Source organism: Notolepis coatsorum, assembly GCF_963971535.1.
Source record: "Notolepis coatsorum genome assembly, chromosome: 6".
Taxonomy (NCBI): Eukaryota; Metazoa; Chordata; class Actinopteri; order Aulopiformes; family Paralepididae; genus Notolepis; species Notolepis coatsorum.
Genome location: NC_140170.1, coordinates 40,741,061 through 40,763,068, shown reverse-complemented (window position 1 = coordinate 40,763,068; position 22,008 = coordinate 40,741,061). Strand labels below are relative to the sequence as shown.

The window sequence follows — 22,008 nt, the reverse complement described above, 5'->3', positions numbered from 1 at the left end:
GGGTCCGCAAGGACGACTTCAAGCTGGAAATGGTAACAACAGATGAGGTACTCAAAAAACTGAGCGCCCTCCAACCTAACAAGGCCACTGGCCATGACAACATCCCCTCCAAATTCCTCAGAGACTCAGCAGCTGCCATCACCCCAGTCATCACACACATAATAAACCTCTCCATAAAACAGGGACACGTCCCCAAGGACTTCAAAATTGCGAGGGTGATCCCTCTGCACAAAAAGGGCAGCAAATTAGACCCAGGCAACTACCGCCCTGTTTCTATTCTTACCTCCATCTCGAAAAAATCGAATCTACGATTTCCAATCTGGCTTCAGAACATCCCACTCCACTGACACATGCCTGCTCTATTTGAACGACCACATCAAACAAGAGGTGGACGCGGGCAAATACTGCGGCATGGTCATGCTGGACCTACAAAAGGCCTTTGACACTGTCAATCACTCCATTCTGATTGACAAGCTAAAAGCAATTGGTTTTGATAGTCTATCAGTGAGCTGGATGCAATCCTACCTGGAGGGGAGAGAACAGATGGTGGAGGTAAACGGTACCCTATCCCCCCCCCCTCACAGTGAGCTGTGGTGTTCCACAAGGAAGCATACTAGGACTGCTACTGTTCCTAATTTATGCGAATTTCTGCATCCCCTTAACAATTGTGTGTATTGAGCTGTGTTGTACCCATTCTGCAATCCGTTAAGTTTTCAATCAATCAATCAACCAATTGATACAGCCTTCAAGTGTCATCCTGTGCCTCTCCCTACTACCATTACAGTATTCATAGAATTATTATATCAAAATCATCCCTTACGAAAAAGTGTTGTGGTATTTATATATATATACAAATAAATAAATAATAATAAAACTAAATAAAATAAAAAGTGTAATTACATAATTATTTGGAATAATAAAACAAAAAAAATAAAACATAATTTATATATAAAATAAACACATACATATATAAAATAATATATATTATGATGGTATTTTCATAATTTTTTTTTAAATGCCCCAATGCCAAAATAATAATAACGGATATAATTTCCGCGACGAGCATCGCTGCGTTGTGCATGCGCACTAAACCCGCTGCAGTGCGACAGCATCGCTTGTACAACCGTCAGAGCCACAGATTAGAAGAAGGCATTCAGTGCTGCTATACTACTGACCCAGATTACGAGATCAATCATATTATCATATTTGATTGATTATTATTGAAATCAACGGATTTCTTCTGTCGCGATGAGCCTGGATCAGGACACAAAGGAGGAGGAGGACACCGAGGTGGACATGAAGGACGTGGAGCTGGACGAGGCGGAGCAGGAGAAGCAGCCCTGCATGGCCCCCGGCGGTGGAGGAGGAGGAGGAGATGGAGATGGTGTCGAGAAGAACCGCGGAGATGCTGCTGGCGCCGCCGCCGCGGGGCCGCCGGAGACTAACGGCTGCAGTGTTAACAACACTATCAGTAAAGTGAAGATCCCAGACGACCACCACGGGGATGTTCATAAATTCACCGGCTTGTCCAAAGAGGAGCTGCTGAGAGTGGCGGGTACACCAGGGTAAATATAGTCATCATCATCATCATAATGAATTAGGCTATCGTCGTATCTCTGGTAATAATAACAACACGCTCTTGGCGAGTGGTTTAGATAGAAACGGTTTCATCATATGGTTGTCTTGTAGCCACGTTGTTTAGTCTGGTGTTTGATCATTATGTAATAAGGCCGTACATTATTTTACAAATCGCATACTACATGCTGACATTGTGAATATCCTTATTATTAATAGGCTATGCATTCACTGCTGAGGAGGAGGGATGCGTCATGCGTGTACTGTACTGCTACCCTAATGTATAGATGGGTAGGTAAGGGAAAGAGGTGGGTGGGGGATATGCCAGTGGAAAATAAACAACGAAATACTGTACTTTTACTCAAGTAGGCTACTGTACAGTCGAGAAGTATTTACTCCTACATACATTACTTTGAAGGGGGAAAATACCTTTATTCAAGTATCAATCATTTCATGTTTTTTCTTGGGTACCATTTTGGATAGACTTTTACTATATGACTAGTCTATTACAGGGTAGGTTCCCCCACCACTGGTGATTCTGCATAACATAACCTGAACTACACCAATTTCACATTACATGATACACCAATTTCACATTACATGGCCTGAACTATACTGTAGCCTGAACTACACTGATTTGACAGTACATAGCCTGAACTACATTATGAGGGCCGACGTTCCACTCTACTGGTTAAAGTAGCTTACTCGCGCGTAGTGCGTTCGTTGATAAAGAAAAATAATGTCCACAGCCGCTCCAGTGTAAAACAAAGATATCCAAATGGTTTATTTCTCTTCCACAGTGAGTGTAGTTCCACATACATACTGTAGCCTGAACTACACTGATTTTACATTACATAACCTGAACTACACCAATTTCACATTACATAACCTGAACTAGCAGGTGGAGAGGGTAGACAGTTTTAAATTCCTTGGCGTCACCATATGTGATCATTTAAAATGGGAAGCTAACATAAGCCAGAGGCTCCACTCCCTGCGTCAAATTAAAAAGTGTGGTGTGTCCAGTGAGGCGATGCTCAGCTTCTACAGAGCCACTGTGGAGAGTGTCCTTACCTTCTCAATGACGGTGTGCTACGGAAACACCACCGTCCATGATAGGGGACAACTAGAAAGGACTGTACGCACAGCGTCAAAAATCACTGGCTGTGATCTCCCTTACTGGCTTCCATATATGCCACACAAATCAGGCGGAAAGGGGAGAAGGTGATCAAATCAGTGACCCCTCTCACCCTGCTTACTACCTTTTTAACCCACTTCCCTCTGGTAGAAGACTCCAAAGTTTCAGGTGTACATCTCGTTTTAAAAACAGTACATATCCCGAGGTTGTCCGTCACCTGAACTTTAGTCCTAATGCACAGGCACTTTGTACCATAAGGGCTAGCACCAGCCGACAGGCAATATGCACTTTAAACTGGAACTAACACTGAGCTATTTTAGGTACTGTATCATTTTAAAATTGTTTGTGTAATACTTCTATTGTGGGAATTACATCGCATGTATTCTTGTGTGTTTTTATATTGTATGTTTTGGCACCAAGACAAATCCCAATCAACCATGTGTTGAAATGGCAATAAAGTTTTCTATCTATCTATCTATCTATCTATCTATCTATCTATCTATCTATCTATCTATCTATCTATCTATCTATCTATCTATCTATCTATCTATCTATCTATCTATCTATCTATCTATCTATCTATCTATCTATCTATCTATCTATCTATCTATCTATCTATCTATCTATCTACCTACCTACCTACCTACCTACCTACCATATCTACCTACCTACCTACCTACCTACCTACCTACCTACCTACCTACCTACCTACCTACCTACCTACCTACCCACCTACCTACCCACCTACCTACCTACCATATCTACCTACCTACCTACCTACCTACCTACCTACCTACCTACCTACCTACCTACCTACCTACCTACCTACCTACCTACCTACCTACCTACCTACCTACCCAGCTACCTCTACCTACCTACCTCTACCTACCTACCTACCTACCTACCTACCTACCTACCTACCTACCTACCTACCTACCTACCTACCTACCTACCTACCTACCTACCTACCTACACCAATTTCACATTACATAGCCGGAACTACATACTGTAGCCTGAACTACACTGATTTCACATTACATAGACTGAACTACACTGACTTCAGTATCACCATGCTTTCTCAGGGGGATGCTCATAATGTTTCTCCTCTGTCTTGCATGTTTTATATGGTTGCATTTGATTGAATCAGATTTTTTTGGTTATTATCAGTATTTGGGGAAAAATACAATTTCTCAGGTCAAGAATGTGTTTTGCAGAATTGCATTTTTATTGTACTGAGTGCAGTAATCAAATCTAATTTCAGCCGTGGCAAGTAACTGGGGTTGATGTTGGGGTTGAGGAGAGTGGTAGAAGAGAGAGATGGGGGGAGACAAAATTTGATGAGGATTTGTGTTATGGTTTGTAACCGACCCCAATCACACAACACAAGACAGGTATGAGAGTAAGCCAAAACAGGGCAAATCTTTATTATAGAACAAAGGCGGCACAGTCCCTTTATGGGAAAACACAAAAACACTAGAGTCAAGGAAAACTGGAAAATGCGGCACTGTGCCTTTAAGAGGCGAACAGGCTAAGGGACTAGGGCTAAAGGACAGGGCCAGGGCTAAATGTCAAGGACCAGGACCAGGGGCACTGGAGAGGGGAACAGGGGAGAACACAAAACACTAGAGTCAAGGAAAACTGGAAAATGCGGCACTGTGCCTTTAAGAGGCGAACAGGCTAAGGGACTAGGGCTAAAGGACAGGGCCAGGGCTAAATGTCAAGGACTAGGACCAGGGGCACTGGGGAGGGGAACAGGGGAGAACACAAAACACTAGAGTCAAGGAAATAAGGAAAATGCGGCACTGTGCCTTTAAGAGGCGAACAGGCTAAGGGACAGGGCTAAGTGTCAGGGACAAAGGCTAAGGGCCAGGGCTACGGGCCAGGGCTGTTTACAGGGATGAGGACAGGGTTCCGACGGCGGAGGCCGGGCACGGAGACAGGGGCCCGACGGCGGAGGCCTGTCACGGGGACAGGGGCCCGACGGCGGAGGCCTGGTACGGAGACAGGGGCCCGACAGCAGAGGCCGGGGGGAAGAGGCGCCATCCTCCCGTGGAAATAGGGAGCGATGACGCGCCGGCTTGACGTCTGGAGTGGGAACACTGGCAACCTCCCGTAGAGAATTAGAGAGCGAAGGCGGTGTCCCACTCCAGGCACGGAGATCCTCTTCCTCCTCCTCGGGGGGGCCGGGCACGGAGACTTGACTTGACTTGAGACAGGGGCCCGACAGCGGAGGCCGGGGGGAAGAGGCGCCATCCTCCCGTGGAAATAGGGAGCGATGACGCGCCGGCTTGACGTCTGGAGTGGGAACACTGGCAACCTCCCGTAGAGAATTAGAGAGCGAAGGCGGTGTCCCACTCCAAGCACGGAGATCCTCTTCCTCCTCCTCGGGGGGGCCGGGCACGGAGACTTGACTTGACTTGACTTGAGACAGGGGCCCGACAGCGGAGGCCGGGGGGAAGAGGCGCCATCCTCCCGTGGAAATAGGGAGCGATGACGCGCCGGCTTGACGTCTGGAGTGGGAACACTGGCAACCTCCCGTAGAGAATTAGAGAGCGAAGGCGGTGTCCCACTCCAAGCACGGAGATCCTCTTCCTCCTCCTCGGGGGGGCCGGGCACGGAGACTTGACTTGACTTGACTTGGTACAGGGGCCCGACAGCGGAGGCCGGGGGGAAGAGGCGCCATCCTCCCGTGGAAATAGGGAGCGATGACGCGCCGGCTTGACGTCTGGAGTGGGAACACTGGCAACCTCCCGTAGAGAATTAGAGAGCGAAGACGGTGTCCCACTCCAGGCAAACGGCGACAGGTGGTGATGGCTGGCACGTCGTCTCACGCCGGAGACGCGGCAGGTGATGGTAACGTACAGGATGGTAACGTACAGAACTCCATGAACACAGCGTGAACACAGATGCAGAACGACCCAACCAGGACTGGAAGGGAGGTCCAGGTATATAAAGCCCTCTGGGGCGCTAATCATAAACTATGACAGCTGCGTGAAGGTAGTCCAAGGGTGGGGGCTGGTGAAGAGTAGAGGAGAGTAAATCATCGCAAGGGTGGGGGCTGGTGAGGGAGAGTAGACAGGGAAAAGTTCAGGGAACAGGCGAATCCTCACAATTTGTTAGACTCAGAGCTTTACAAATCTGGATATTTTACTAAATTGGAAACTGGTTCCAAAACTGAACCTAACTAACAGAACCCTGTACTTTACAGATGGGTCCGTACTCGATGGGCTCTGCTGCTTCTGTTCTGGTTGGGCTGGCTGGGGATGCTGGCTGGGGCTGTTGGCATCGTCATCCAGGCGCCGCGCTGCAAGGACTTACCCAAGATGAACTGGTGGAACAACGGACCGCTCTACCAGATTGGAGATGTGAGGGCTTTCACTGACGGACAGAACCTCAAAGGTATTCCGTTCCCCCAACAGAAATGGTTATTCATAGAAAAATGTAATAGTAAAATAACAAAAGTGTTATTATTATTAATAACAACAATAATAATAATAATAATATAATTATGATGGTTAGTAATAATAATAATAATAATGATAATAATAATAATAATAATAATAATAATAATAATAATAATAATAATACAACTTTATTTGTATAGCACCTTTCATAAAAGAATTGCAGCTCAAAGTGCTTCACAGCAGCAGCAAAAAAAAAAAAAAAAAAGACAGGAACAAAATGAGGACATAAAGTGCAGACATAATAGAAATCACATCGTTTAGGCTCCAACATCCCAATAGGCCCACCTTGTTTGTGGTTTGATTCTATGGCAGTTGTAAAATAGACAATAACAAAAAGAGTAAAATAGAATAGACAGAGTAAAATAGTGCAATAGTGTAGTGCAATAAAATAGTTAGTCAAATAGAATAGACAGAGTAAAATGATGCAATAGTGCAGTGCAATAAAATAGTAAAAAAAAAAAAATAGCTCTCATTTACAGTACAATAATCACAGTGTTGATGTAATTAGTCTTGGTGGCACAACAGAGTAGCGTATCGCTCTAAACAGAATAGAATAATGCTGAATTACAGTTTAAAACCATCTTTTACCCATCATGATGATAATAATGCAAATTCATAGCAAGAGATGAATGATGGTCAAGATGTAGTATTTACCCCTGGCTGCACCTGCCCCCTCCCGCCACTATGGTGAGACACAAAGCCAATAAACAATATATACGCAGAGCACAGGCAGACAGAACAGACATAACGTTAGGTGTATATAAAGTTGTGCACAGTATATATGGTGCAGGCATATCTAATGTAGTCCATTGTATGCATACTGTGTATACTGTACTGTATCACATGCAGAGCATTAAAGGTACAATGTGGATGTGTATGCATAGATACATGTGCGCTAGAGATGCACCGGTTCAGGAATCTCAATTTTTTTTTTATTCTTGGGGTCACGATTAGATTAAAAATCGAATTTTGATTCAATGTATGCATATTTGATTATAAAATAGCTTTTTTTTTTTGTATCCACTTTTTCTCCCATTTTCTATTTTTCTCCCATCCCAATTTTCCTATCATCCAATTCAACCCTCCCCTGTCTTTGAACGCTGTTTCATGCCTCCCACAAGCCGGCTGCAATGTGGACTAAGTCATACATAGCACGAGTCCCCTCCGATACTCGAGGTAACAGCAGTCGCATCTTTCCACCTGCGCGGCTCGATCTTTCAGCGTCAGGGGTCTGGGCTTTGGAGGGGCCCCGCCCCCGTTGCTTCCTGATTCTACTGTGCAGGCGCACCAACCGACCTGTAGGAGTCGCTGTCCACAACGCCCGATCCCCACCCATCAGTTTCCCTCCCCCTAATACTGCCAATGTGTATTAGTGCGGACAACCAGCTAAACTGAAAGCAATGTGGAGCGCTGGGCTTGAACAGGGAGGCGTACCTGTTCGAGCCCAGTCTCCAGTATTCGTGGTGAGCGCATTGCCCACTGCACCACGTAGCCGCCCGATAAAATAACTGTTTTGAGTTACTTTACCCATTTGACTGCAGTAGTTTAATAGGTCTCAAAGAAAGAAAGACAATTTGTGAATCGATTTTGATAGAATCACGATTCTTATGTGAATAGATTCCCCCCACCCCCACCCCTAAGCAGCTATTGGCATGTTGCGATTATATATCTGTGGGATATATGGGAATGTCTGTTTATCATGATTAGGGATGCACCGATCCGACTTTTTCAGTCCCGGCCGATACCGATACCTGGCTTTGGGTATCGGCCGATACCGAGTACCGATCCGATACCCATTGTTCAATTAATAAACTGTATGCCTCACTGTGTGGAAGAGACTGGGATCATTCTTTTGTGCAAGGCAACGTCAGGCTTGACTTAAAACATGACTTTCCTAACTTAGTGAAACTAAATGTAACAAATTAACACAGATATAAATGTACTGAATTGTTATTTCTTATTTTATTTCTTATTATATTATATTCAAAAAAATATCAAAGAAATCTGATAATCTTTATTTTTTTACCAATAGCCGATCCAGCTATTTTAGTGATATCGGGGCCGATATCCAATATCAATATAGGATCGGTGCATCCCTAATCATAATTTGTCAATTCTACCCTCCCTGTATACGGTAGGTTTGGAGCAAAAGCTGGACACCTTGGGTCAGCTGAGGGTGCAGGGTCTGGTGATAGGACCCATCCACGTGGCTCCGGCCAATGAGCCCATGAGCCTGGGGTTTGATAGGATCTCCCCTGACGCCGGCACTGTGGAGCAGTTCAAGGAACTCCTCAAAGCAGCACACAGAAAGAGTGAGTCACATCACGGCATTGGAAGGTGTTATTCAAATTATGAATATTAAGTTATTCCCTTAAAGGGAATTTAAACTGATTTTAATATCTTTGCATTTTGTGTTCTTGGTAGAGTTTGACTTGTGAATGAGAAATATGCATTTTAGAGTTTATTAACCCATCACAACAACAAACATACCATTCCACACTATCTTCTGAACACCAGACTTGTATTATATTATTTGTGGAGCAATACTCCCCTTGTGTTGCTCCAGGTATTTCCGTGGTTCTCGATCTGACTCCCAACTACCTTGGCACTGGACCGTGGTTCTCCAACGTTAGCGTCACTAACGTTGCTGAGAGACTCAAGGTAAGAACACCAAGCCCCGTCTCCGTGAGTTTAATGTTGGCAGGTCACTGTCAAGTTTATTGATCACATACACATAACAACATGGCAGTGAGATTATTTGTTCCTGTTGTTACTCTTTCATCTGGGCCTGGACCTCTGGACTTGAACTGTGCTGCACTGTATCCATGTCCCCAGCCACTGCACTTTACAGTCTTATTGGTGTCTCACTGTTCTGTCCTGTTTTGCACTTATTTATTATTATGTTATTCTTATTGTGAAAAAAAATCATGCACTGTAATGTCGAATCACGTTCCATTTGTATACAATATGGTGAATAAAGTAATCTGAATCTGAATCTCTATGCAATAAACAATGAATGAATGAATGAATTAATTAATCAATAATAATAAAATAAAACAGATCAAATAGAATGTTAAAAAAGGAGGCTAAATAGTCCATATTACATATGTAATATCTTGATACAGCAATATATTGCAATATTTTGCGTGCCGTATTATATCGATACAGTGGCGGCAAGCATCAACATTTAATGGAAAAAATATATATGTACATATATTATTTTATTTAATAAAATCTTTTGCTTGACAAATCCCATTTTGCTGCAATATAATTTATTGGAGTGAGGTGAACAGACTCAAAACGTTATCTTATTAGATAAATCAGATGATGTGTATATATTTTTATTGCAGATGTTCTGCATTGGGGACACAATTCGCATTTGAAAAAGCCAATAAATCCCAATATACCTTAATATCGTGATATTACAATATTGTGACAATCATGAAGTATCCCACCCCTAGTAAACATGGGTCTACAATAAATATGATTAGATAGTGTTACAATGGAAAGTTGTGTATAGGCGGTAAAGCGCAGTGTAAGTGACATGCGTAGCAGCAACATGGCCGTCTGCACTGTGCAAGAGATGCAGTGACCAGTGTTCATGTGGTGCTAATCGGGGGTTGATGGAGACAAGACCGTGTGTACAGTAAGCCCAGCTTGTCGGTAGCCTACCTCCTACCTCCTACTGAATGTGAAACATTCCACCCTCCAGTCTGCGCTGGTGTTCTGGCTGGAAATAGGCGTGGATGGCTTCCAGCTGTCGGGAGTGGAACGCGTGGCGAGTACCGTTCCCGCTCTCTGGGCGGACATTCGAGCCATCGTCCAGAATAACACGGAGAACGCCACCAAGAGGTGAGAGCCCCACCCCCTTCTCCTTCAACTGCTTACGTTACATGTGAAGTCTGCACAATAAAGAAAAGGGCAGCAAGATAGCCCGCTGGTTAGAGAGCCCGTCCTGTAACAAGAATGAGTCAAGTTGTGACGGCCAAGGCGTCCCAGAGCAAGATATTGAACTAGGGGGTATCACGATTAATTGATTGAATCGAATAAATCTATATTACTGCATCAATGCTTCAAAACATTTCATTGGTGGCGGTTAAATGTTACAAAGGGCCTAATCTGACTGAAATACAAAGGAAGAAGAATTTCATTCAGAAGCACTAAGATTGTTAAATAATGCTCTAAAAAGGTTAAAGCGCTGCTCTAGCTCTGTTTCAGTGTGGATTCATAGCTAAGCTATCTTGGTGCATTCCCTTTCTTCCTAACAAGTTAACCATTTCACTACCACACTACAGAAGATTAACCCTTTCACTATCACACTACAGACCGTCTTTTGAAGGGTTAACTTTCTGTGGTGTGGTAGTGAAAGGGTTAACCCTTTGTCGTGTGGCAGTGAAGGGGTTAACCTTCTGTATTGTCGCAGTGAAAGGGTTAACCCTTTGGTAGTGTGGTAGTGAAAGGGTTAACATACAGTAAACACACAGCCAGACTCCTTACACGCAGGGCATCAACACTGACAAGGTTAGTCAGTCATGGTAAGATGCTTTGGGCGAGAGCATCCACCAAAAACAAAGGCTGTGTTATATCAAGAATGTTTCTGTGTTATTTCAGGGTCCTGATCGGTGTAACAGAGAAAACCTCGGTTGTGGACGTTTCTGACCTTCTCGTCTCCTCTGGGTTGGATCTACTGCTCTCTGGGGTCCTGAGGTCTGGGGGCAACGATGCCATGAAGTGGGCCGAGACGGTGGAAGAGTGGTACTCCTCCCACAACCAGAACCAGCTTGCCTGGAACATCGGGGGCCGGACAGAGGGCCACCTGGCCTCACTGGTTGGGTCGACTATGGTGAAGTTCTACCAGATGCTCCTGCTCACTCTGCCTGGAACTCCCGTCTTCAACTATGGCGACGAGATCGGCTTGGTCGACGAGGTGAGAAGGGTTGTCCCCAAGAGACAATATCAGCGTTGTAGGAGCATAATGAGGTTTCTTTTCTCATCTCATCATTGTCTAAGTATAGCAACTATAAGTATTGTCAATTTAATTCTAAATATTATATATACTTATAAATGAACGTCATGAACCGGGAAGCTTCAGACAGGAAAGTGTTAATCCAGACCATAACATGCAGGCAAACGTTTTAACCATCAACAACAGAAAACCGCTGTCCTTTTTCTCCCATTTTCTATATTTTCTCCCATCCCAATCTCGTAACATCCAATTCAACCCTCCCCTGTTACGAACGCTGTTTCTTGCCTCCCACAAGCCGGCTGCAATGTGGACTAAGTCATACATAGCACAAGTCCCCTCCGGTACTTGAGGTAACAGCAGTCGCATCTTTTCACCTGCGCAGCTCGATCTCTCAGTGGCGAGGAGTAACGCGTGGGAGGCTCACGCTGCCCCCGACACTTCCTGATTCTACTGCGCAGGCGCACCAACCGACCTGTAGGAGTCGCTGTCCACAACGCCCGATCCCCACCCATCAGTTTCCCACCCCCTAATACGGCCAATGTGTATTAGTACGGACGACCAACTAAACTGAAAGCAAATGTGGAGCACTGGGCTCGAACAGGCAAGCCCAGCGTCTCCAGATTTCGTGGCGAGCGCCTTGCCCACTACGCCACGTAGCCGCCAGAAAACCGCTGTCCTTGAACATTTCCTGCTTGATTCATGTTGGCGTGAAGCCCCAGTGCGGAGTGACTGTGCCACACTGGGACTACTGTAGTTCTGCTCTGAAGCTCTGAAGCATAGGACAATTAGGACATGCTTGAGGACCTTGGTTTTGTGTTGTGGATGGTTAAACAAACATTTGCCTGCATGTTATATTTCATTATGGCTTTGCGCTCTGCTCTATTGGAACTGTCCCTTTAATCATGTGCTATCATGAAAACGTTCAACCACGTGCACGCACCACACCTGCCTGGCCACGCCCACATCCGCTCACATAAGCGGGGTCATGGCCATACTACCAGCTCCTTCCCTACTTTCACCACCGTGAAGTACGTGTATAGCACCTCTTCAAGTTCAGTGCTTAAAGTAGTTAGTTTAGTTAAGGAGCTGTGTTGACATTGTGTTTTTGTTTTCTCTCTCGCTAATTTTCGAGAAAAGAAAAGTATAATGTCTTCACCACCGGAGGGTTTAGACGACTATCGTTCTGACCTCCACCGGCGCTTCACAGTCGCGGCTTCCTCCGTGCGTCGTGGGGTGTTCCTGGCTCCACGGTTGTGGCAGACAGGTGCGCCTCAGCGGCGCCCGGAGGAGAGTGCGCGTCGCCGAGGGGCCGTCGAGCTCCCATCTCCTGTGAGGTGGCCGAGTTCCGGCTCTGGTCCCCCTGCCAGAGGGCAGTCGGCTGGTGAGCTGACGGTCCCTCTGGTGGACGGGGATTTGCGGCGCAAGCTCTCCGCCTCGGCTCGTTCTCGCATTCGACGATGAACGGCGCGGGGCGGACAGTTTAGCGGCTGTGTCGGGCCGGCGCCGAGCGGGGATTCCCTCATCTCCTCTCCATCGTGTCCAATGGAAACAGAGGACTACATGGAGGGGGCGGGGGAATTCTTGTTCGGCGCTCCAGCGGGAACACAGCATTCTCCCCCTCGGGGTGTGGCAGAGGGTGCTGTGTCTTCCTGGAGAGCCTCGTACTCCGAGACTGGGTTAAAGTCACCACCTCCGAGACGTCTTCAGCCGTCGCCACCGCCACTGCTGGCCCTGCCAGCAAGAAGCCTCGTGGACGGGGAGAGGACGACGCCACCGCTGCCACCAGTCATCCTGCGCCCGGGGGGAACGGTAGGGAACGACATGGCCAGACGGCTCCCCAGCACCATCCCTCCGGGCCAGCTGCCCGTGGGGGCAAACGACACCCGCGTGCGGCGGGCGACACAAGTGACATTTACCCCTTCTGCCCCCCCCCCCAAAAATTATTTTGATTATTAAAATAAAGGGTCCCTTCTGAAGAGGGACTATTTTTTGTTAACAAAACGTGTGTTGATTCACTGTATTTTGGGGGATACGGTATGTGCAATATAAACGTTCTTGCTTGAGAGTTTTGTGCAATTTTCTCAGAAAATTTGCTTTGGTTGCTATTGTGTATAACTTACAAGGCCTGTGTTCTAGCACTTAGCCAAGGGCTTATGTCCTTTTCTCTCTACCTAAGCCAGTGTTCTTTCTTACGTGGTAAAAGTGAACTTTGGGGCTTCATTGTATGATGAGAGTTGTGTGTGTTTCATGTAAATACGTTTTAGGAAAAACGTAGCATTTGAGTCCACAACTGGTGTGCTATTGTTAGCTTACAGAGTTGTACATATGTAGCATGTGAACCAAGGACTTTTTGAGTCCCTCTCTCAGTCTGATATTTTTTCTTTGCTTAAGGGTAAAGGTAAAAAAAATAGCGGGTGGCAAGTTTTTCGCACATAAGCCAGAGCCGTGGATGAAACCCGTTTTTTACACAAACAAGGTTATCAGCTGTGGTTGGCGTGCAGGATGTAAAGCTATTACTCTACAGAAAGGTGTATGTGCTTTCATCTGGCGCGCTATGCAACTGGTGTCACGGCTCTGCTTTTTTATTGCGTCGTATCTGGGGTGAGGCGGTTGAGGGGGGTGGACAAATACCCCCCCCCCCCCGGATATGGTTATATCCTTTACGAAACTGATTGGTCGAGAGGTTGTGTCTTTTCTACCTATCAGTCTCCCTGACGAGGGTGTTCTCTCTCTCGTCACAGGAAGGGGGGGGGGGGGGGGGGGGGGTGGATTTCCCTGTCTCCCACACCAAATTAGGATAGGTGGGACACGGGATTTCCCCGGCCATTGAAGATGTCACAGGCGCGTTTTCTTATTGGCCAAGAGACATGTCCGTGAGTTACAGGGTCTGTGCTACAGACCGCTGTCATTGTAAAGGATAGATGATACGATGCAGTCGAGACTGTTGGTCCTTCTGCTCTGCTCTATATACAGTAGTGTATATTGGGTTGTTTTGTCTACTTAGTCCAAATTGTTACATTAACCTTTTTCAATTGTTTCACTCACGTTGAGGTCTCTCTGGGAAAATCGCTGTCTTCCCCTCTTACATAAAGAGCAGAATTGATGCGGTTTTTTGTTCCCAGGCTCGTCGTATAAGAGCGCGTGTCTGTGTCTCTAATAGACCGACTTCCTGCTGTTCATCCCAGACGGCACGGAGATACATTGTGGGGCTCTTTCTTGTTAGAAATTCGCCGTCACTGTTCTCGGGTTCTTTACGAGCTTAGTAGCTTACACGCTGTTTCATAAATCAGCGTTTGGTCTTACAAGACCGATCAGCACTGGCCCAGGGTGTTTTTCAATGATTGAATCCGCTTTTTGGGCTGGCGCGCCTTGGGGGCGGCGGCGTGACAAGGGCACAGGACTTGTTCTGGTCGCGCCGGACCGGATCAGTTTAACCCGTTGTCTGCCGGGACGCAGACAAGTTCTGGTACCCCGAAGGACCCTGAGCTTTTCCGGGGGGAAAATGCCAGGGCGGGCCGGACGTCACAGGGCTTGATGTCATGAATGTGTGTGGCATGTAGATGCCACTATGAGTTGCCCTTAACAGTGGTGTGCATTGGTCCATACTGTGTTGTACCTTTTTGCACAATGTTAGGTGGGTCCTTGGTCCTTCTCCACCCCTCCCTCCCTGCTAAACCGGGGATGGGAGGGGGCTGTCGGGGAGGCTGCTTCTGTCAACTCCTCTATGCATCCCTGTGTAGGTTCCGGTCCTCCAGGCTCAGGTCGGGCCTTGCCCTCATTGACCTGTTGGCCTGGGTTAACCCTTTTTTAAACCTGAAACGCCTTGAACTGCATTGTATAGCCTGTGTATACGCGCAGTTATGTTTCCGGGGTTTATTAATGGGTTAAGGGAGCAACCATTTTCTGTTAATAAACATAGGGGGGTGGTTGTCTCCCCGGTGTGTTGGTAGCAGAGTTGACTCTCCGGTTGAGCCCGGGTCTGACCCCGGCTGCCAGAGAGTATGCCCCCGCATGTTTCATGACGTCTGCCAATTGTGTCAAACTCTTTCTCTGAACCTTGACCCCACAGGATTAATAAATTGGCAGGGTCAGGGTTCGTGGTGGAATCTGTTCGCTGGCGGAGTTAGCTCCGACTCCGCGAGGTTAGTGACCCCATGAGATTGTGACATGGTGCACGGCATACCGAACACCCTTTCCGTCGGGATACTGTTCTTACAGTAAGCCCCTTAGGCGCCTGTCTAGTCCGCAGTGCTCCAGGCGCAGGTCGAGTTCTGCTCTTGTTAAGACCTGTCGGCCTGGATTGAGCGATCAACCTCCTTGGAGGGTTGTCTCCCCGGTGCGCCAGCTGGCCCCACGTCATTGTGGGGGGAAGCCTCCTTGGAGTGCTTCGGAGCGGCGTGCCAGGTGGAGAAAGGCCTTCCGATACGCTGGCAATGTGGGGGGTGGTGTCACCAGTGACCATCTGGTGGGGTCTCGATGCCGCAGCCTCGTTGACCTCGCCAGGCCCCTTTTTCGGGGGGTCCTGGCCCCCAGGATGTGGCCTGGACATCTGTCGAGCTTTTCCACTCTGCTCCACTCTTGTGTTCCAATAGAGCAGAGCGCAAAGCCATAATGAAATATAATGAAGGTTATCCTATAACCCTAGTTATATGAATATGGCGAGCACTCTGCTCTGACTCACTGAGGACCCCACGTGTGTTCCGTTTCGGCGGTGAAAGACTGGGGAAGGAGCTGGTAGTATGGCCATGACCCCGCTTATATGTGAGCGGATGTGGGCGTGGTCAGGCAGGTGTGGTGCGTGCACATGGTTGAAAGTTTTCATGATAGCATATGATTAAAGGGACAGTTCCAATAGAGCAGAGCGCTCGCCATATTCATATAACTAGGGTTATAGGATAACCTTCGTTATGGTGTCGATTAACACTTTTTTGTCTCGTGACCCTGTTTGCTGCCTGTCTGAGTAAGCTAATGGCAATGCATCAACTATACTACTAGTAGCAAGTATTTCATACCACTTAATGTCCACAAATCCTAACTATCCCTTTAACACATTGGACGCCAGACCCGAGTATAGTCGGGTTAACTCGCCGACGCTTGAGCGCCAATCACGAGTATAGTCGGGTTTTAATCGTTATTTCTTTTATTAGCGATATCCATTCATTTTCATCCATCCAACCTGATGTTATCGTTGGGAATGGGTCTGAGCTCGCAAAAGGGCAAATACCGCCGCCTATCGTCTCCCGGATGGTATTGCACATCATTGGATTGGATTGGCTGGGACTGTGCATCAAAGAAAAAAGTCTGGTCCAGGTTTTCCTTCTCGGGCATGCAGTATCGTATACCACATTGACTGGGGGGACTCGGAGCAGCGTGGATTATGTGTTTTGGATATATAGCGTTGGATAAATAAATGCGATCAATATGTGGAATGGCGATCAGGAATTGGATTAATCTTTTTGCAGGACATCAGATGTGAGGTAGGACTCTATTTTACCAATCTTGGGTTAATCAGATGTTTCTTTCACAGCGATCACAACGTGTCTGTGTGTGTGTGTGTATGCTGTTGGCGCCGACCCAAGGCACGGATAAGCGATTTTTCAGCCCGCTTCTGTATCGTGCATGAGGACACACTATCGATAATCTAGCATTTATTTGAAAACTATTCATAAATCAGCCGAAAAATGACACAGTGTTTTGTGTATTCCACTAAAGGGCTATTATCGCGCCTTTCTCTGGAATTACTAGAAATCACCAAAACTATACTCGTATTCAAAACGGTATCAAACGGAAATGTACCGATGAAAAAACAATCCGTTTTGTACATGTTGACTGCAAGCAAGTCATTGATAAGCGACGGGTGTATTAGACCCATAGCCATAATTTAAGATATATTTTAAGCACTCGCAAATCTCCCCGTCCTCCCATTGATTAAAGCGGCGACCATCTAGACCTATATTCGCCATATAGCTCTGGCGCTGAATGTGTTAAGGGCGACCTCCAAATGATAACACCTTAGTGCTTCAGTAAAGACTAAGGCTTAATTTCTAAGTTGAGTTGCTTTTCATTAATAGATAAAAGTCACACTTTCTATCTCTGTTGCAGGACACAACGTTTCCTAAGATGATCTGGGACGCTCCAGAGTCTGAAGAGCTGAATGGAACTCTGAAGGTACGTAAGAACACACCACCAGCATAGAGTGGCTAAGTTAATACAAAAAGTAGTTTTTTGTGTGGCTGGTTTTTGAGTACTAATAATATGTGATTGATTGATTGATTGAAAACTTTATTAACAGATTGCAGAATGGGTACAATACAGTACGGCTCAATACACACAATTGTTAAGGGGATGCAGACCAGAGAAAGACTTTCGTCTTGTTTACATCAGGGTCCCCATCCCCCAATTTTTTCATTATGCCAATTCCCCCTTAGTCGTTGCACTACCCTACTGTCAGTCTGGGGAGGGTGTAGACTACCTCATGCCTTCTCCGATACATGTGGAGTCGCCAGCCTCTTCTTTTCACAAGTTCAAGTTCAAGGTTATTATTTGTCCCAAAATAGGCTATTTGTGCTGCAGCAAGCAAAAAAACACAGATCAAAATATTAGAAAACATACTATACCTACTGTACCATAACCCCCACAAGACATCGGCATTCTGTGCAAATTCTGTATAAAAAATATAATATATTGCACCTCATATTAATAATTGTCACAGTCATCATAATCATCATCATCACCACCACCAAGGTGATGGGCTAATCAACAACCGCAGCAGTTACCTCCTCCTGCTAACAGCGAGGATGGGTGCATTCTGAACAGATGGTCATTGCTAAATTAATTGTGTGACTGTTTCCCATTCACCCTTACTGTCTGAGTTCTGTGAGGAAATCAAGAAACCAGCCTACAATGCTAGAGTCTAAGACAAATTTGCGAACTAATTTCTCAACTAGAATGTGTGACTGAATGGTTATGTTACAAAATATCTCACCTCATCTCTTCTTATCTCATCTCGTCTTCTCTCATTTAAAGGTCTAGACAGAGCACTAGCCACTAGACTCGAGCATGTCCAATCCTATCCAATCAGGTGTATTCCACATGGGGAAATGGGATGTAGGGAGGGGATACATGCCTGCAACATGTAAACAACATTAATTTTGGACCTGCCAATTTTTTTTAAAGCAATACTTTTTGGGGGGGGGGGGAAAGCAATATATTTATTCCACACCTTTCTAAAAAGTCTGTGGATGTATTATTTATTTATAATATATTTTATTATTATTTATTTTTTTAAGATGACTCATACAGTTTTTTTTTCCCTATAGCACCTTTAACCTCTTTTTATCTTATGTCATGTCTATGTTATTCAATCTCTCATTACATCATCCCTTCTCATCTCATTTAATCTCATCTAACCTCGTCTCATCTCATCTCAGGAGGAGCGAGACGAGAGGATGTCTTGCCAGAGCTTCTTCAAGACCCTGAGTGGCCTGCGCGGGAAGGAGCGCTCCCTGCTGTACGGAGACTACATCCCACTCTTCAACTCCACCTCGGCGCTGGCCTACCTCCGCCTGTGGGACCAGAGTGCTCGCTACGTGGCCGCCTTCAACTGGGACAGCGAGGCGGTGACCCTGGAGCTAGCCCACCCCGAACTGCCTCGCCAGGCAGAGGTCTCGGTGAGCACAGAAACAACCACGCTGCCCCCGGGAAGCCTGGTCCAACTGTCGGCGCTGCGGATGGTCCCGGGACAGGCCGTCCTGCTGAGGTTCCCCTACTACAGCCCTTAGTGAGGGGGGGGGGGGGGGGGGGGGGGGGTGGGGGGGAGAGCTATACCTGAGTGTACAAAACATTTGGAACTGGGGCTGGGTGATTCATCAAGTTTCAATTTCAATGACCATTTTGGCTTCCCACGATCATGAAAACAAGATAATCGAGATGAAACTATTATTGCGCCGCATGCCAGGTTGCTCTCTTTGTCTTGTGTTGTAAATGCAGCGCACCCTTCCTTTACAGCGGCGCGCTCCTCCCCCTCCCCCCTCAAGCCCAAACAGTCGTTTCAGCTCGTGTTGAGAGGGAGGAGGGAGCCACAGCGCGTTTCTCCAGTTATTTTGAAAATATGATAATTATGATAATGATTTTTGCCATAATCGAGCAGCCCTATTGAGAACACCTAACTCTGGCTAGTTTGAGATGTTCATTAAAGGACCAGACCAGTGGAATCTTCACTTCTCGCCATTACTGGCGATTTTGATATGGTGTGTGCTTTAGTTAGATCTCAGCCTACGTTACTAAACGCCAATCACAGTCAATTGAATACTCCATGAGACTTGAACGTTGTTTTGAAGGTTGCTAGGTGTAGGTCATCCAGCCTGGTGAATATCACACTGCCTTTTACTTTACAAACCCCACGTGTTCCACATTGCGCTTGTTATTAAACCTTGGGAGTAATACAGCAATGTTAGCCAAAGTACAAAGCAGGGATGCTCGATATTGGCTTTTTTACCGATACCAATATATACCGATATTGTCCAACTCTTAATTTCCGATACCGATATCAACCGATACCGATATATGCAGGGTTTCCCCCCCCCAAAAAACGGAATAATTTCAGGTAATTAACATTACATATGTCTTGTTGTGGAATTAACATAACATTATGCATACTTTTGACAATAAATAAAATCAGAATTTGTTCTTACTTGCTTGCCTGGGTAAATAAAGGTTATAGAAATGTTAAAAAAAAAAAAAAAAAATTGAAAACCGATAACGATATTTTCCGATATCACATTTTAATGCCAATATCGGACATCCCTAATTATACACCTATACATACTAAATGTGTTATGGAAGGGGACATCTCTGGAAAATTACACTGGTATGGTCCTTTAAGAACACCTAAGTCTTTCTCGACTGAAATATTCTGAACAGGTGAATTTGAGGGAAGGCTATGATTCCTTATTCATTTTACCCGATTGAATCAACCTCAGTCATGAGGATGAGATGTAGATGTTCTTTGTTGCCTCGAGACAAAGGAGGAATTAATTGTGAAGCAGCTGTTCTTAACTGTTTTGTACACTTGGTGTGTGTGTTTGTGTGTGTGTGTGTGTGTGTGTGTGTGTGTGTGTGTGTGTGTGTGTGTGTGTGTGTGTGTGTGTGTGTGTGTGTGTGTGTGTGTGTGTGTGTGTGTGCGTGCGTGCGTGCGTGCGTGCGTGCGTGCGTGCGTGCGTGCGTGCGTGCGTGCGTGCGTGCGTGCGTGCGTGTGTGCGTGCGTGCGTGTGCGCAGGCGTATCTGTTAGATGTAGTTCGGTGGTTTCTATGTGGTGAGTGATTTAGATGCATAGTGTGCATAGATTTCACCTTGTTGTCGGTTGGCTTTGTTGTTGTCACGCTTTGGATTTTAATTTCTCATACCATGTCAAATATGATCATGTTATTAGCCATAACATGGTGTTTGGTGCTGCCTATGATATAAGTGGCCAATCTTAATACCTCCATATGACTTAATGACTAAAGGTGCCACAAGCATTCAGGCTTTATTCAGACTTTCGCATTCAATACATTAAAATAAGCTAAATTACTTCTTGAAAATTGTTTCTTTTTAGACTAGTTTTTTTTTTATCTACTTTTTCTCCTATTTTTCTGTATTTTTCTGCCATCCCAATTTAGTCGTTATGCCAATTCCCCCCTCCCCTTCCTGGTCGTTGCGCGCATTTGCCCCCTACTTGCCGGTCTAGGGAGCCCTGAAGTCTATCAGATGCTTCCTCCCGATACATAGGAGACAGCCAGCAGCCTCTTTTCACCTGACAGCGCGGACTCTCATTGGTGAAGTGTAACGCGTGGGAGGGTCACACTACCTTCACCAGTTCCCTCCCTCGCTGTGCAGGCGCCCTGACCGACCTGTAGGAGTCACTGTTTACAACGACCAGGATACCACCCACGGGCTTCCCACCCGCTGACACTGCCAATAGACCTATCTCAAACCCTGCCCTCTTTTCTTGATCCTCCAATCACAACTGTCGCTTGCCTCGGACAAACAAAGCTTGTCCGAGGCAAGAGACCGTTGTGATTGGAGGATCAAGAAAAGAGGGTAGGGTTTGAGATAGGTCTATTGTGTCAGTATGCCGGAGGCACCGCTGACAGCCGGATTCAATACCAGTGTCTCTGCGGTGGTAGACAGACGCTTAGTCCGCTGCGCTACCCGGCAGCCCTTTAGACTAGGTTGTTAAAGGTGCTATATATAACATTTTATGGAGATCTTTTAGAAAGGTGCTGATTAAAAGTATTGCTTTCCCCCCAAAAAAATATTGATTCATGAATTTACCATAAATAAAATCTTTATTTTTTATGATTTTTTTTATTTATTTTTTAAACATGTGCAGGTCCAAAATGAATTAGTTGTTTACACGTTTACATGTACATGTATCCCCTTCCTACCCTTTACCCATTTATCCACGTGGTGGAATGCACCTGATTATTACATGCTGGTGCTCCAGTGCGACATCTAGTGGATCAATGTTATCTATAGCACATTTAAAAAACTATACAGTTAACTTGAGTGATGCCACTATGGAAGCCTGGCACCTTTTATGAACTCCTAGGGGAAATGCAAAACAATTCTAAGATATATCTTAAAGTCACAATCAACTCTGGCATGGTGAATCTGTCCAGCTGTTTGCTGCCAATAGTATTCTAGGGCACAGAATTTAACCCAATTCATTGAACTGGATTTTTGTTTATTGCAATAGGCAGCCATATGTTATTTATTTGTTTGATAGTTTCATGATTGTCACTGTGGTTGAAGGTTGTTGTTTGATTTTCTGACTAAATGTGAAGCACATCGCATCATCACGATATGCAAACTCTTACTGTACTGC

General features: G+C 45.8%; 1 protein-coding gene across 1 annotated transcript; it reads left to right on the top strand.

The window, feature by feature from the left end:
• Positions 1 to 1,248: 1,248 nt before the first annotated feature.
• On the top strand, positions 1,249 to 18,921 carry slc3a2b (solute carrier family 3 member 2b; the record flags this gene model as incomplete). The annotated part of the gene is made up of 8 exons (XM_084315532.1): positions 1,249 to 1,565; positions 5,919 to 6,109; positions 8,313 to 8,486; positions 8,741 to 8,835; positions 9,887 to 10,026; positions 10,786 to 11,101; positions 17,243 to 17,308; positions 18,571 to 18,921. The coding sequence occupies 8 exons, from the start codon at positions 1,249 to 1,251 to the stop codon at positions 18,919 to 18,921; spliced, it is 1,650 nt and encodes a 549-aa protein (XP_084171658.1).
• Between the last annotated feature and the right edge of the window lie 3,087 nt (positions 18,922 to 22,008).